This window comes from Chamaea fasciata, unplaced genomic scaffold (genome assembly GCF_029207755.1).
Source record: "Chamaea fasciata isolate MVZ Bird 193981 ecotype frontalis unplaced genomic scaffold, bChaFas1.0.hap1 SCAF_17, whole genome shotgun sequence".
NCBI lineage: Eukaryota > Metazoa > Chordata > Aves > Passeriformes > Sylviidae > Chamaea > Chamaea fasciata.
Window position 1 is genome coordinate 6,577,199 of NW_027094102.1, and position 16,912 is coordinate 6,594,110.

At 47.2% G+C, this 16,912-nt stretch overlaps 1 protein-coding gene across 1 annotated transcript; it reads left to right on the plus strand.

Annotated features, from left to right (window-relative positions):
- The first annotated feature begins 6,373 nt into the window (after positions 1 to 6,373).
- NPBWR2 (neuropeptides B and W receptor 2) lies at positions 6,374 to 10,336 on the plus strand. The gene is made up of 2 exons (XM_066198855.1): positions 6,374 to 6,456; positions 6,969 to 10,336. Exon 2 carries the CDS (start codon positions 7,610 to 7,612, stop codon positions 8,606 to 8,608), a length of 999 nt encoding a protein of 332 aa, XP_066054952.1. The 5' UTR covers positions 6,374 to 6,456; positions 6,969 to 7,609; the 3' UTR covers positions 8,609 to 10,336.
- Positions 10,337 to 16,912: the final 6,576 nt, after the last annotated feature.

Here is a 16,912-nt window from a genome sequence, read left to right on the forward strand (position 1 = left end):
AAAAAAAATAAAAAAGGGGGGGGAAGGGGGGGGGGGGAGGAAATAAATAGAAAATCAACTTAATGGCAAGGAGCCTCAGTAAGAATTTGCAGAATTCGGTGAAAACAGGTCATGTACATGGAATAATAATAATTTTCCTCTGCCTTCATGTGGAGTTGTGAAGCAGGTGGAGATGGAGATGTCTCAGAGCCTGACTGTGCCCCTTACCGATAAAATGACAACAATATTACCAAGTATTAAAAGTTAAAAACTTCAGTGATAACTCAGCCCTCCAACACAAAACAGCTTCTCCCACGCAGTCAGCACTTCTCTGAAATCACTCCCCTTGGCAGGAGGCCCTGCATGGCCTGGCAAGTTCTGCACTTCAGAAATCATTCCCTGTGGAAGACACAGAGGTGTATCTTTGATTCTTTGCTTTTCCTGCTTCTCCTCCACAAGCATCCAAAACTTCTTTTTGGTGTGGTTATCTATAATTTGCATCAATATCATTTCTGATGGGGACCTTATTTACCCAGCATGCTCTGAAAGCCCCAGTCAAAGACATCACAGCTTCAATCCCCAGGGAATTAAATTTGGGGGCTTTGCTTTAGGGCTCAAATTAGATTTTAAAGAGAGAAGAACCAGGTGACAGTCCCTGACTGTCACTGCTCTTTTGGCTGTTTCTGGGACTCACACTGAATCCAGTCCCTCCCTCACTTGCTCAAACATCCCCACTATGACCATGACCATGGGATGCAGATGAGCAGAGAGAACCAACCATAAACCTCATCTTGCAGGAATCCCTTCCCTTTTCCTTTTATCTTTTGCATTTTAAATTATTTTCATGAGTTTTACAGCACACCATTTCCTACTCAATTCATCTTAGTTATCCAACTTACATATTTCTCCATCGCACTGACATAACCAACAAGGCTCATGCTCTTAGAATTGAAATTTCACAAGCACGTACATGGCCACAAGAATTACAATGTCCTATTTAAGTAGGTCAGGCAGGTATTAATTGTAAAACAGAGCTGTAATAAATGATTGCAGTCCAAAGTCAGAATCAAGTTTCATTAAGCACAAACCAAGCCTTCTGCTTTTCCCTTTTTCCTTACAATAATTGATGGTATTGTAAACCTTGTACTCCATAATGTTTGTTGGCCAAAAGAGCATTCAGAAAGTTGCCAGCTCTGTATAATTTCACTGGAAAACGTTGAACCAGAAGACAGATTTCATCTGTTTTGTTGGTTTGGGGTTTTTTACAATGAATGTTGTACAAAATATTAGACCATTTTTCTAAAACATGATATTAAGGTGAAGATGAGTCATTTCACTGTCATAACACAAGAGGGAGGGGAAACAAGAGTGAACAAAGCAGCAAATTCATTCAGCAGCAATTTGCACTCCATAACCCTCTGCTGACAAGGCTTTTAGGCCGGAGGAACTCTGCTACTTAAGCAGACAAGGCAACACATTAAGCTGTTGCTTAGAGATATTGGAATATATTGCACACAGCCTGCTCCCTGGTGAGCATCCCTGAAGGGTTCCCGGCTGTTTTTCCAAGGACATATTTTAGCCCTATTGCAGTGCTGTTGTTTATAAAGACTCTGAGCTTTTCCAAGCAGGTCAAGCAATGATGGAAGGGGTGACTTTTCACAAGTGACAGTTCAGATGGCATTAAAAAAGTCAAAGTGACAAGTCGTCTCACTTGGACGTGGCAGATACCATGAGCTCTTAGCAGCAGTGTTTCAACGAGCTTAATAGCAACTAAATAATGTATATTCCAGCCAGGAATGCTGATGGATCACAGCACTGCAGGACACCCTCATCTGCCAGCAGCACAGGAAGGACAGGCATCCAGGGAAGAGCTGATTCCTACCTGCTGACTCACTCTAACTTCGGGCAAAAAACATCCTTTTATTCTGGTTTTGTTCTCATCCTTTCAAACTAGGACTCCTCCTTATGTCTCAATCTTCAGCTGTACTGAAGAACCTCCTTGCACACATTCTGTGCACATCTGATAAAGGTAACCAGCAGGAAACAGAACCCTGTTAACATCCCCGTGGCCAAGAGAACTCCAAAAGGAAGCAATTAGCTGTACCCCGGAGTTCTGCAGCACCAGGTCCCATCACAACCAATGCATTTTCCTCACAGGTCCCAAAGGCAAATTACACAATTTGCTGTCACTCACGTGGGCTGATGGAAGAACTCTGAGATAAAGAAGCACAAAAGCTCCAAGTCCAGAGGACTAATCGATCCATGGATTGATGCAGCAGATTAGCTTCTCCTGCTTCCAGAGTTAAGGAGGATGAGGCAGCAGCATCTCTGGCACAGTCAGAGCCATGGGACAGTTTTTGCCCACTCTTCGTGGCAGCACTGACACAAGGGAAGCCTCAGGCCACTGCCCTTACACCCCACAGAGGCAATGAGCAGTACGGAAAAAGGAAACAGTCCACTTCCAGAAAACTCCCTCTTCCAAAAGTCTCTGCTTTGAACAGGCTGGCTCAGGGCAGCAAACCAACCAAAGTACACACTCCCTTCCAGCCCCAGAGAAAAATCAGGAAAAAATGCTGGAGAATAAAAGCATCCTGGAATGGAAGCAGATTTTAATTTCTCTCTGGAGCAAGACTGCTTGAAACCAGACCAGCGGGGAGTGGGAGAGGAAATGAGGGTGTTTAAATCAGGGTTCTGTCTGCACTCTAAATTCTCACAGATAAGTATTAATTGGAGCCAGACTGGCACCGTGTCCTTGCTCCCACTGTCACGAGTACTCTACCAGAGCTCTCTTAATTAACACATCTGACAGCACAGCTTCTGCTGGGAGCCAGACAGCCTCTTACGATGCCACTCACCCTCCATGGCTGGTGGCACCTCTGGGTGGCCCCAGCCCTGACCACGGGGCTGGGGAAGGTGTGGAAGAAGAGCCAGGATCTCCAAGAAGTGCTGGGAATGAGGACTGACCTATTGCAGGAGCCTGCCAACCTCTTTCCTTCCTTGCAGGGAACAGCTTCAGTCAGCCACCCACCAGCTCCCGGTGATACAGCTTTTATTCCCCATCACAGCTGGTCTGAGGAAATTGCTAGCACGGCCTTTGTGTCGATTGCTCTCCTGCAGAGACAGACGGGGGCAGTTATTGATATGTACTTTCCCTGACAAAAACAGGCCGTTTATAGACTCATTACTCCAGTTTTCCTTAAATTGCTTCCTGTACCCCTTCGCCTTCACTGCAGCTTTTGGGTGAGCAGGATGTGTCCCCAGCCCCTGGATCCATGACAATTATCACCATTCAAAAGCACTTTATTTGCCCACAGTTCAGCAGTTTACCGATGCAGACATTTGCCCTAGATTCACCCCTCAGAAAAAATTGTATCTGCACCTTTTTCCTGATCCCCTGAGGTGTCCCACAAGGTGAGCACCATCACCTGTCTAAGCCAGCCTGGCTCAATAAGGCTGGGAAGGTTTGGGGGGAAGCAGGAGGACGGCCCAGCTTGTGGGTGAATGTTATCCTACAAGTAGCCTGACCAGGCACACTTACCTTGCCAGAAGCAATTACAGCCCATTTGACATAATCAGCTTTGGATATTTCTCAGGACAGCAGGTCCTGTTGTGATAGGACAAGGGGGAAAGGCTTTAAACAGAAGGAGGGTGGATTTAAATTAGATATAAGAAGGAAGCTTTTTTTACAATGAGGATGCTGAGGCACTACCACAGGTTACCCAGAGAGGTGGTTGATGCCCCATCCCTGGGAGCATTCAAGGTCAGGTTGGATGGCTGTGTTCTGAGCAATCTGATCTGGTGGACAACGTCCCTGCTCATTGCAGGGGGGTGGGACTAGATGACCTTTAAAGGTCCCTTACAACCCAAGCTACTCCTTGATTCTATTATTAATCTGCAATGCTTTTGAAAGCCTGAACACTTCATACAAATAAATCACCTTAATAACCAGTGACTGCAAGACAGCCAGCCGAGAACATTTTGTTTTGGTAAAGACTATTGATTGTATATCTGTGTCCTTGAGATGAACTTGACTCCTTGACAGCAGCAGGAGCCCAACAAAACAGGTTCTCCATAACTCTAAAATGGTGGATGGCCTTTCTCTGTAACCAGCAGCACATCAGCTTTATGAAGGCAAGAAAGCACCACTGATTTAGCATTGCCAGGGATTTCTCCCTCCCTAAAACGCTGCCTTTTCTTTGCACAGCTGACCCAAGCTGCAGAGTGTGAGCATGGGCTTCAAGAGGCAAAGTCCATCTCCATGGCACGGATTTGCCAGGACTAAAACCTTTGTCCTTGTTGCACTGTGCTGATGATGGGGCTGTTGGCACAAAATTAGGTCCAAGCAGCTCTGAGGGAAAACACAGCTCGTGTCCTTGGTAGCAGCATCTTCAAACCAGTGCTTGATTTTCACGGCTTCATGCCATTGTAACATTTCTAATCAAGGAATGCCCAGCCAGAGAAGACAAGAAGAATAAAACATTCTCTCAGCCTTCTCTTCAAGCTCCCCCCATCACACCAATATACATGGATCTGTTTCCTCTGTGCACAGCCTCTGGCCCTGGTTGGGCCCAGAGACACAGAGGAAATATTTTCTCTGTTGGTAGAACAGCTCCTACTGCAAAGCAATTTCCTACATGAATTTAGATCTGTTGGCAGTTGTTCTCCCCAAAGCAAACAAGATTTATTGGAGAACCAGGCAAGAAGCTCTGAAAGCAGGTGCCAGTAATTTGTTCGGGGCATATAAGCAAAAGCCCCTCTACCCACACCAGGCAATGAGATTTAATTAGTCTCCATCTCATCTCTGATGGGTTATTTTAATCAAGCACATCCTAACCAAGGCACGGAGAGCATGCTCACTATGGATAATGAGGAGTAAGGCACATGGCAGAGGGTAAAGCACAAGGGAGCGTCGTCAGCACCACATCCCCTACAGCTCCCCTCTGCTCCCAGCCCCTCACCACAGCCCCTAAAACACACAGCACCCAGGCACAGATGCCTGGCCATGGCAGCATGGTGCCAATTCCAAGATCATAGGGTTTGGGAAGAAAAAGAACAGCTTTTAAACTATCCCAGAGACCAGTGATCCACTTTATGCTGAAAAACAGAAAGCCTCAAAGGATTATGGATGAAAAATACTTTAAAACCCTTTTGTCCCAGGGAATAGTTACAGATCAGCAAATATAACATCACATTCTCCTGAATTTCTCTGCCTTCCTGTATTTTCTTCTCTGAAAAAGACAACAGCAATTCCTGGAAATTGCCTTCCCCCTGCAGACCTATCGGTGCCTTGCTTCATTTACAATTCCTTATAAACCACACAAGCTTTCCCAAAACATGCAGGAGGAAAGCTCCGGGGGTGTTTCATCTGAAGTATCATCCTTATCATTCCTATGCAATATAATTGGACAATATAATTCCTGTTTAATTTTCCATAAGCCCAATGTCTGTTTAGATTTTGGCCAAGACACAGAAAATATCTTGATGAGTTATACATTGGGCATAAAAAAAAATCCCATCTGCTGAAAAGTCAGTTATAGCCATGGCCTAAAGAAGTGCAGTGAAATGTTTTACTCCCACCCAGCTACTGGTGCACAATAATCTTGCCAGAAGAATATAAAAGCTTCCAAAGAAGTCGAGCAAAGTCGAACACAGTTCTTGGCTACATGGTTCAGATCTATGAGCTGACCCTCCTGGTTAAATGCACACAGGCAGGCATGGGAGTGATGGATGCCTGTGTTTTCCTTTGCCTTGGCTTGAAACAAAGGTCAGGCAACATTTAAAAGACTAAAGGAGTATCAAAAGACTCTTGATTTCCTTTTTTTTTTTTTTTTTTCTTTAGGGACATGCTGGGAAAGTGATCTTACATACTTGCTCTATAACCTGGGGTGCATTTCCGACAAGCTTCACGGGATTCCTGCACCTCCTGATGCACAGCTAAAGGACTTCATTGAATTTCCAAAGCTGGATCAGAGACCCAGCCGGAGAAACCCGGCCAAACTCCCCTAGAGCAGCCAAAAACAGAACAGATCTGGCAAGGTATGTCTGTTTATTTGTTTATTTTGCACGCTCTAATGTTGCTCACCCTCCTCCTACTCCCTTTGTTAAAAGCAGCCACTGTTCCCTATTGAAGCAGTTTAACCCCCTGCTTCCCACCTTTTCATGCATCCCTCATTCAGCCAGTCCTGGGTCCTGCCTGTGTCCCTCGACATCTCCCTCATCCCTGAAGGGAACATCCACAATATTTACTATTTTAATAATCCTGCAGAGAGAAAACCTTTGTTTCCCCCGCCTTCCCTGGTCTGAGCAAGTGCTAATTGCTCAGACATGCAACGCGCACACCCAGAGGCATCATGTTGATCTGATTGCAAATCCTGGTACGTCAGCAACCCAGAGACCCTCCTCCAATTCGGATTAGAGGGAAGAGGCTCACCAGTGCAAGCAGCAGGTGCCGGAGGAGGCAGCGGAGACGCTTCCCAGGTAAGGGACAATTTAGCCCTCCATCCCCAACGCCGGCAGTCCCGCTCACTTTATTAATGTGCAACAACAAAAGGCAAGAGAAGTGAGGCACTTCTCTTTGCAGAGCCTGGGACTGGTTGCCAAAGCTTTGATCTTCACGGTGGGGGTAGGGGTCGGTTGTTTGTTCATCCCTTGTGGAGGAATTCTTGGAAGTACGGGTCAGGCAATAGTGATGGATGTGGTAACTGCTACAGATGGGATGATTCTTGCTGTGTCTCTAAAGCGGATTCACTTTCAGGGTACTTCTTTCCCTCTTCCCTGATCAGTCCTGAACTTCTGAGATTTACAGGTTTGTCTGCCCAATCTGTGCCAAATTTGGGGTGCTGCCAGATGCTTGTACTGGGGATGGTTTTCACAGTAAGTTCATAGCCCACCCTTGCATAAAGGTCTACTTTGATTGCAGGGTAATCCCCTTTAACCATTAATTTCAGAAATACCCCCTGAACTATTTCCCCCCTTCCTTCTTTTACTAGGGCACCCTGGGAATGGGGAGTAGCAGTGTCAGAAACTTCTTCATTGTTTGTGAAATGCCAGTCCATGAAGAGCCCGAACTCCGACACAAAGGCAGGCGCTAATTAACTACTGGAACGCTTCTGCTGCGGCACAGAAAGCCAGCGCTGTGCCAGTGAAACAGCAGCCATCCCTCAGGTCCTCCAAGGGCTGTGAACAGCCAGCCAGGCACAAAATTCCCCCTTCTGCCTCCTTGTTCCTGCCAGCCCCAGAAGGACTATCACTGCAGACAGCTGAACGAGAGCCACTCAACTTCCCCAGAAAAGAAAAGCCAAAGCTCACTGGAATGCTCTCGGAAAGAAGAGTTTTTTAACTTATTTAGAAAGTCGTAATTCTCTTGTTTGCTTGCTTTATGGAGCCTTATGTCTTCAGAACATTTTTTTCTCCCATCAACACTTCGAAATCTAACTTCTCCAGCAGGGGGGAGAGGTAAGTTAGGTGGTCTATGAAGCCTCACAACTCATCTTTGAAAATAAGCTGCATCTAAATGAGGTAACAGCTGCTTCTCACAGGAGGGGAAAAAAACCCAACCAAACAAAAAAGTCTCACTTCTGGACTAGTGAGGCTTTCAGTGCCATCTGAGGGGGGTCTGTGATCAGTAGGCATGGGAAACGTCTCTTTTTGGGATGATCTAAACAGCTCCTGCAGCAACGCAGGCAACAGCTGCTACCTGGAAAACAGCATGAGGTTCAACTTCACCCTCCAAGAGCAGGCAGCTGATTTCTACGTTGTCCTGCCCGTGATCTACTCTGTGATCTGTGCTGTGGGGCTCACAGGCAACACTGCTGTCATCTATGTGATCCTCAAGGCCCCCAAGATGAAGACTGTGACCAACATGTTCATCCTGAACCTCGCTATCGCTGATGACTTGTTCACGCTTGTCTTGCCCATCAATATTGTGGAGCACCTCCTCCGCTACTGGCCCTTTGGAGAAATCCTCTGCAAGGTCATCTTGTCCATAGATCACTACAATATATTCTCCAGCATTTATTTCCTGACAGTGATGAGCATAGACAGGTACCTGGTGGTACTGGCAACAGTCAGATCCAAGAGGATGCCCCACCGCACGTACCGAGCAGCCAGGATTGTCAGCCTGTGCATCTGGATCCTGGTCACCGTCATAGTCCTCCCTTTCATCATCTTTGCCAATGTCTACACCGACGACCTGGAGATCAAGAGTTGTGGTCTCAATTTCCCCAAGCCTGAGAGGTTTTGGTTCAAAGCCAGCAGGATCTACACCCTCATCCTTGGCTTTGCCATTCCGGTATCCACCATCTGCATCCTCTACACCATGATGCTCTACAAGCTGAGGAACATGCACTTGAACTCCAATGCCAGAGCCCTGGACAAAGCCAAGAAGAAAGTCACCATTATGGTCTTCATAGTTCTGGCTGTGTTCCTCTTCTGTTGGACCCCCTTCCACTTGGCCACCATCGTGGCTTTGACCACTGACTTACCCCAGACTTCCATGGTCATTGGGATATCCTACTTCATCACCAGCCTAAGCTATGCCAACTCATGCTTGAATCCTTTCTTGTACGCTTTCCTGGATGACAGTTTTCGGAAAAGCTTCCGGAAGTTGCTGGAATGCAGAACTTCTTGAATAGGGATTTGGGGCTGGCAGGTCCCTGCCCTTCTGGGGCTTTTCAGGGGCAACTTTGCAGACTGAAAGGGCAGCCAATGAATGCACAATGTCCTTTCTTTCGTTTACATGTAATGTGTGGTCTGTTTGTAATCCTCATCAGCAACAGGGTTTGTCCTGCCCACTTGTAACTCTTGCATTTCCCCTCTTTGCTCCTACCAACTTCTCAGAGTTGCATTTTTATATCCTGATTTTTAATTTCACCCTCTGAATTATTAAGGGCAGAACGGTTCCTTTTCAGGGGTGTGCTTCTGCCACAGAGTGGTCCTTTATTGCCATCTGCTGTACAGCACAGGCAGGCTGAAGACCAATTTACAGATGAGTGCAAAGCTCAGTTCTTTATCACTGTGTTATTAGGGAGGATTGTTTAATGGAGCAGAGCTAATGACCACTTTCAGTGAAACATCAGTAAAACAGAGGATGAGTGTTTGGAGCAGAAAAAAACTATTTTCATATTCATTTGTGTTTCTGTGTGTTTATGGTTCCTTTTGATTTTGAAGGATGTCCATCTTCCACTCCACCACTAATTTCCTCTTTTCTGACTTGTTAAATTTAGACCAAAAGGAAGATTTGAGTCTAAAAAATACTTCTAAACAGCACACCATACAAATACTATGACAACTGTGAGAATTTGTGTTAGAAATTATTTTGAATTAGTTGTTCCTGTTAAGTGTCAAATATATATTTATTTAAGAGTGAGTAATGAAATAAACCTTATGGGGGGAAAAAAAGAGACTGGTCCTTCTTTCATAAGAGAAAATTTTCTGCTACTTGTGCTAAGTCTTTGCTATATATATTGCATCTTGCTTATTATAAAATAAAATACAGTAGGTTTCTAACAAAACTAAGGTGTTTCGTAAGCACAAGAAAAAACACTATTGAGCACTGCAGATACAAAGTTCCTTCTTTCACAGATAAATAGTCAAAATACTTGAACAGAACCAGGACTTGACTGGGAGAGTCTGAAGATCAGAAATTCCATACTGAAAGCTTGGAAACCTCATTCTCACACTCTTTAGCCATGCAAAGTTTGTACGTTACTAGTTTTAGGAAGGCTGTTTTAGCTAAAATATTTCTTTCAAAATTTTGCCCAATCACAGGTACCAAGCTCCATTCTTATCTGTCCAAATTCCCTCAGGAAAGTGCAGGACAGGTGACATAAAAGAAGAGGAGATTGCAGTTCTCAGCTTAAAAGGGTTCTCAGAGCAATAGGTGAGTGTTGGTGGAGACCCCAGGTGACACAGCTCAGGGCACTGAATTGCCCTGAGCACCCCAACACCAAAATTGACATCCCTCAATACCATATAGGATGGCAATTTCATTTATAGAAAACTAAAAATAGATGTCTGGATACAAGATCACTCTGTTGCCTTCTCCATATTAAAGGTGCTAACTGTGGGAGAGCAATGAAGGAGAGCACGTTCTTCCCGGTAAAACTTCTCCAGGAATTTTGCTTCAGCGTGGTTGCCACCTGCTGGCAATGGGCTTTCCAGGTGGAAAAAGCTGTTTGGGCGAGAAAACTGACTCAAATTATGTCACCTCTCACACAAGCTGCCTAATCAGCTGAAACATCTCTGTTCATTGGCACTGGGGCTCTAGGAAAAGCAATATATTTTATGACATGGAAAAACTACTGTGTTTTTTTAGATGGAAAGGACCTTTTCAGCACGAGTTACCCACTTTCTGACACAACAACGATATTGCTGGAGCTTTTTCCTTTAAATCACAAGACATGACAGTCGCAAAATTACATCAGAATCGCATGGCTCAGGCAGGGTCAAATTTCCCAGCACAGTGTCCACGTGGGTTTGAAGGTCTCCAAGGATGGAGATGCCACAGCTACTGTGGACAACATGTTCCTGTACTTCGGCACTCTAAGAGTGAATTTCCTTCCTATGATTTAATGGAATTTTACATATTTTGGTTTTTGCCTCCTGTCCTGTCACTGGACATCAATGAGGAGAGTCTGGTTCCCTCCTCTCGGAACCCTCCACAGGCACTTCCAGACATTGCTCGTATCCCCTGGGAGTTCCCTTTCCGAGCATGAGCAGCCCCATCTCAGCATCTCCTTAGGGCAGCAACCTGCCGCATCCACGATGTTCTGCACGTCAAACACGTAACCCGAGTGTTGGCCCCTCGTGTGGGTGCCAGGCTCCAAGGGGAGAAGGGTTTGCACTGGCCGAGGTGTCCTGCGGTGCTCAGGAGAGGCTCCATCTCCCGCGGAGCCCCGAGGAGGCCGGTGCGGGTCCGGCGGGGCCGTGCGGTTCAGCCCGGCGGCGCTGAGCGGCACTCTCCGCTTTCAGCTCGGCATCGCTGCATCTCCCGCAGCCCGCCCAGCCTCCTGCGGGGAGACAGCAAATTCGGCGTTCCCGTGCCTGGGCAGACCCCTGGAGCACAGCAGCCGAAGCCCAGCTGCTTCAGCTCCTTCTGGGAGAGCAGAAAACACCTCCAAGGAGACCCTTGCCCACTCTCAGCCCAAGATCCCCCCAGGGAAATTCCTCAAGCCAGCTCGTTCCTTTGAATTTCCTCCCACTTGACACACCAGCCCACATCAGCTGCATCTTGAAGACTGGAAGCGGGGAAATAAACCCCTTTAACGATTCACGGAATAAATCCCCTCCTAAAGCAAGCATCCCCTCTGGGGTCTGCAGGGTCGCAAGAGGCTGAATTAGGAACCCTCAGGGTTCCCTCCTCCTCCTAACCCCTTCCCAGCCAGGCATGCACTGAGCAGGGAAGTCAGCTCAGCCTCAAAGCCGGGGAAATTTCCTTCTGGGACAGTCTGGGGTGTGTTAATGGGTGCAAAGGTGCGGCGCAGCCACACAGCTCCCCGGACACGGCAGGAGCTGAAGCCTTTCCGCTTCCTCCTGCCCACTGCAGCAGCAGGTTCCTGCTCCGGGGAGGAGCCGCCTTCCTCATTCTGTCACACCCGTGAGGACACAGCCCTGGAGGACTCTGCTCCATCATCCCTGGGAGCCATTTCCTCCCCCAGAATAGGAATTAGGGCTCATATTCCCACTGCAGGCTTTCAGCGCAGGCATCTGAGCTAAGGCAGGGGATCAGAAGCAGTTGTTGCTTTTTAAGTCTTCCTGCTGCAGCAATACTGGCTGTTTGGATCAATTGTCCTCATCCGAGCTGTGCTGCAGCTTGTTCTCCCGGGAAGCTTTAATCCCCTGGCTCTCAGACAGTCTCACACTGCCTCCTTAAGGCTGGTCACGATTTTTGGGTGAGAAAAGAAAGAATACCCCACTGAGAGCTGAAGGCCTGGCTCTCAGAAGCATCTTTATGTGAGAAAAAGATGAAAATAAAAATTAAACGTGGATGAGCAAAAACTTGGACTATAGAAGATGAGAAGCAGAAGGGTCTCCAGAAGATACTGTTCAAATCAATCCAAGAAAGAGAATTTGTCCCTTCTCTTTACAGCCTGACATCTGTAGCACTCACCTTGTTTCTTCGGGATTGCTGGGAGCCCCTGGGGGCTGATGAGCCACTGATGCTCCCACCAGAAATCCAAGGAAATGGTGACCCCCCAGCTTTACTCCCTGTTCTGGGAGAAACAAGCCCAGTTTGGTGTCTTCAAAGGGTCTCAGTACGTTAAGGTTTGACATTCCCAGCTGAATGAAGGAATTCCCACCTGAAGGGAAGGGGACTTCCCAGGCTGGATTCCCTCTCACAGTGAGTCTGGAGGTCACCTGAGGATGCTCTGTGGGCTTTGGACACGGCCCTGGCAGGTCTCTGTCCATGCCCAGGGCACAGGTGTGTTTGTGGGTCTTGCCCCATCCACCCCACCACTGCAGCTGAGGTTGTGCCTGGAGGCAGTTTTGGGGTGATAAACTCTTGTCCCTCTGAGGCCTCCAGCCGAGCTCCAGCCTTGTCATCATTGAGTGATGGGATGAGAGGAAACGGCCTTAAGTTGTGCCAGGGGAGGTTTGATTATATATTAGGAAATATTTTTTTCACCAAAGGAGTGGTCAAGCCCTGGAAAAGGCTTCCTGGGGAAGTGGTGAAGCCACCATCCCTGGAAGTGTTCAAAAAACCTGCTGCATGTGGCATTTCATGGTTTAGTGGTGAACGTGGTGGTGTGGAGAATGTGATGGTGTGGCCAAGTTGATAGTTGGACTCATTAAGCTTCTCTAAACTTAATGATTCCATGATTCTGTGATATCAGGCATCCTCCAAAAAAAAAATCTTTCCATAAAAACACCTATTGAAAAGCCGCAAGCCACATTTCCCTCCCTCCCCCTCCTTTTGACTGGAAGTGAGGGAGAGGAGTTAATTTAAAGGCAAAGGCCAAGAATAGTGACAGTAAATATTGCCATGAGTCCTTGTTGGCATTTGTGTTTGGTAAGTGAAGATGCAGAGGGAAGGATCAAAGCTGCCTGAATGGCTTTTAATTACAAGCCTCGATTGTTCTACTTTCTCTCAGAAAAATACTGCAATTATCTAACAAAGCTCTTCAAGTGGAATTAGACACTAGCCCCAAGCTTCAAGGGCTGTTCAGAGGCTATTTTCTCTTTAAAAAAAAGAAGTAAATTTGATGTGTAGATAAAAACCAGGCGCTCTACTTACTGCCTACAGCCAAGCCTGGTGCTTCCTGGGTAAACAGAGGATGGGAAGCTTTCCCCAAAAGGAAGTGAACGGCCTGGGGTGCACCAAAGGCTGGTCTTGCTCTGCTAAAGCCCCCCACCACAATGTTCCCTGGCTGGGTGGAGTAGGGACTTTGGGTGCTGCCACCAGCATCCCATGTGGGAAGGGGGAGTTCCCTTTGGGGGTAAAATGAGCTATAGTTTGGCAGCAAGACCTTTGTCCCGATTTTCAGTTTTCCTGAGATGTGTTTTCTTTCTCTGTCTTTCACCAGGACTTCTGCACATGTCCATCACCTCGCCTTGCTCCGATGCTTCTGCACAGCTCATGCCAGAAGTTAAGATGCCTTGGGAGTTTCCAAGGTTCAAAGCATCCCCTGTACAAGACTCAATAAACCAGCTGAATAAGGAAATCAGAGAAATAAGGATTCCGTTTCATAAACTTAACCCTCAAATGAGATCAGAGACTGGTAATTAACAAAGTCAGATTTCAATGCAATGAAAAATCTCCCCTGAGACCCAGCCTGCTGCTGCTCAGCATTGATGGAAATCTTACGGATGTAATTAAATTTCCCTTATCTGTGTGATGGATTCAGCAGGATCCTTCATGCCGTGGCCACACCCAGCTGAGCTCCTCCGTCCACACTGACCAGGAGCTGGGATGTGAAGCTGTTGGCCACCATTTCATGATGGATGGGACTGGTCAGAGCCAACAGCTCACAGAATCACAAATTCACAGAATCACAGAATCACAGAATCACAGAATCACAGAATCACAGAATCACAGAATCACAGAATGGTTTGCGTTGGAAGGAACCTTAAAGATCATCCAGTTTCTACCCCTTGCCTTCCTCCCACTAAAGATACTCAGAGCCCCATCCAGCCTGATCTTGAACTCATCCTCCACAATCCTGATGGATAGTCCCAGGCAGAAGGGCTCTGTGGCATCTCTGACACTCAACAGAAAATGAAGCAGTTTTCCAGCCAAGCACACACAAGTTTAACCCTGGTGCAGATGCCAAAGCAAACCACAGGGAGAGCCCTGGTTGGCTTTCTATTGCCACCTCCCAGTCACCTCTGGAATGCAGGGACAAGGGTAAACACCATCACCAGGGGCTGGGCTCATTTTCTGCCCTTTTATGCTGGGTCCCTGGAGGCAGGTGATTATCTCCTGAACTTTTAATGTCATGAAGGTTGAATGGATGACATTTAAGGTCCCTTCCAGCACAATCTATCCTGTGATTCTATGATTTCCTCTGTGATTAAGCAAAGCAAGAGCAGTGCAAGGTTGAGATGAGGGAAAGTCCAAAATATGTCAGCAAGAACCTGTGGAGAAGTTGCTATTAATGCCTAACACTGAGCAAACATTAAATAGCCAAATCGCAATACGGGGTTTATTTCACACAGAGGAAATCAACCTGAAAAGCCATTAATCTTAATTTCATGTTAACTACAGAGCTTCTGTTTTTATTCCTCATCACTGAATGAAATCAGCATGGCATGAGCTTTTCTTGGAGCATTCACTGCACATGCCAGGCTGGAAACACACAGAGAAACTGATGTTTATTGAATGGACAGAGCCAGCTCAGGCTCTGCCTGGGCTCCTCTCTGTGGCCAGGAAAATGGTGATCTAATGCAGCCAAAACCAGTCCACAGGAAGATGCTGACTCTTTCAATGGTTTCCCTGGAAAAATCAAGTTTCCTGCTTGGTTTCTTGAAGGATCATTCTTCATTCCACTACACTGAAAATGTGCTATTTGGCAGTGCTGGTGCTGTTGCTGCTCCAGGCTCCAGCCCTTCCTGCCTGGCTTCAGGCCTAGAGGGGAGGGGAGCAGTGATGCTCTCCCTGACCACTGCTGGCAGCAGGAGATTCCATCAGCACTGGAGCTACATCCTCTCTTAGAAATAACACAGACTGGAGGAAAAAACCCTTTTTCTGCAAGAGTGGACTGGCTGAACAGGATATGATTTCCTCTTAGAGGCCCTTCCAGCAGTTCAGCCACAGGAAGACCAAATTTCCAAGAACCTTGCTTGTGGCAAGGGGTTGGAACTAGATGATCTTTGAGGTGCCCCCCCAACCCAAACCATTCTAGGACTGTGAAATCCTGTGAATCCAAACATGGGAGATGTACTGTGGGGTGAAGGAGATCCCAGCTGTGGTTGGATATTCTTGTGCACTTTCTAACCCAGGGACAGTTTAGAGGGTATTGGGGTTGCTAAAACACAAAACTGGAGATGGGAGAAGGGGCTGTCCCCCAGCACTGTGGAGAGCTGGCATCACTCCTTCCCTGCAGCCAGACAGGATCTCTGCACTGAGGGAGAGAGAGAAAAGTCAGTTTACATGGTTCAGCAGCATCATCGTTGCCAAGATACGAAACCATGTTGCTCTATTTATTGATTATTTCATTCTGTCATGCAATCTATCCAGGCTTCAGAGTGCTGAAAGCAGGAACAAAGGGAGTTTGTGAGCCATGGGGCTCTTTGATTTAACAGCACCCAGTCTAATAGCAATCCCTTTGCTTGGAAAAATCCTAAAACTCCCTCTTTCAAAAGGAGCAATGACCTTGGTACTTCTGCTACCATATTTTGAGCAAAGGTGTCATGAATCCCCAGTCGAAATAGGCAGTAGGGCAGGTGTTTGCAGCCACTGTGGGCCACTCAAAATAGATGTGCAGGAGCTCAGACGTGACAAGAAGGGGTCCAAAAAAACCCTGTGCCAACCATCCATCAGCATCACACAGCACACGCTCTACTTTCTTACAGTCTATCTCTGTTCCTCACACAGCACCAGGATTTTTGGCTTATGGGCTACTCTTCCCACCTTCCATCTCACAGAACCACAGAATCATAGATTGGTTTGGGTGGGAAAGAATCTTGAAGGATGTTTCATTCCAACCCCCTGCCATGGGATGGGATGCCTTCCACCAGACCAGGTTTTTTCAACCTGGCCTTGAACATTTCCAGAGACGGGGCAGCCACATCTTCTCTGGGTAACCTGTGCCAGGGCCTCACCACCCTCACAGGGAAGAATTTCTTCCCACTATCCAATGTAACCTTACTTCTGTCAGGTTGAAGCCATTCCCCCTTGTCCTGTCACTGCAGACCCTTTTTCAAAGCCCCTCTCCAGCCCTCTGGAGCCCCTTTAGGCACTGGAAGGGGCTCTGAGATCTCCCCAGAGCTTTCTCCAGGCTGAGCACCCCCAGCTCTCTCAGCCTGTCTCTGTAGCTGAGATGCTCCAGCCCTCAGAGGATATTTGTGGCCTCCTCTAGACTTGCTCCAACAGGTTCACTTTGTCCCCCTTCTCTCCCTTCTTCAGCCTCCCCACCTCACAAGCAGTCCTCACCACGGAGATGGGACAACTTTCCTTCCTACATCTGTTGCTGCTGGATTCCACCCTCCATCCCTCCCATCTCAGCTCCACGGTTCTCCTCAGCAAAGGAGGAGGCTGGTGAGTAAGATCTGGTCCTTCAGACAGCCCTGGGGAGGGGCTGGGAGGTGAAGATCAGGGGTGAGGATCAATAACCAACTGAATCTGCAGTCACAGCGATGCAGTTCTGCTGCCACAGAGACTCACACGGCAAACCCAGCGTGAAGCCATGAATGCACAATCAGGCTGCAGCCTGGGATGTGTCCGAAGGAGATCCTCCCGTTGAAGGAAGGAGAAATTTGCTTTTGCATAAATAGC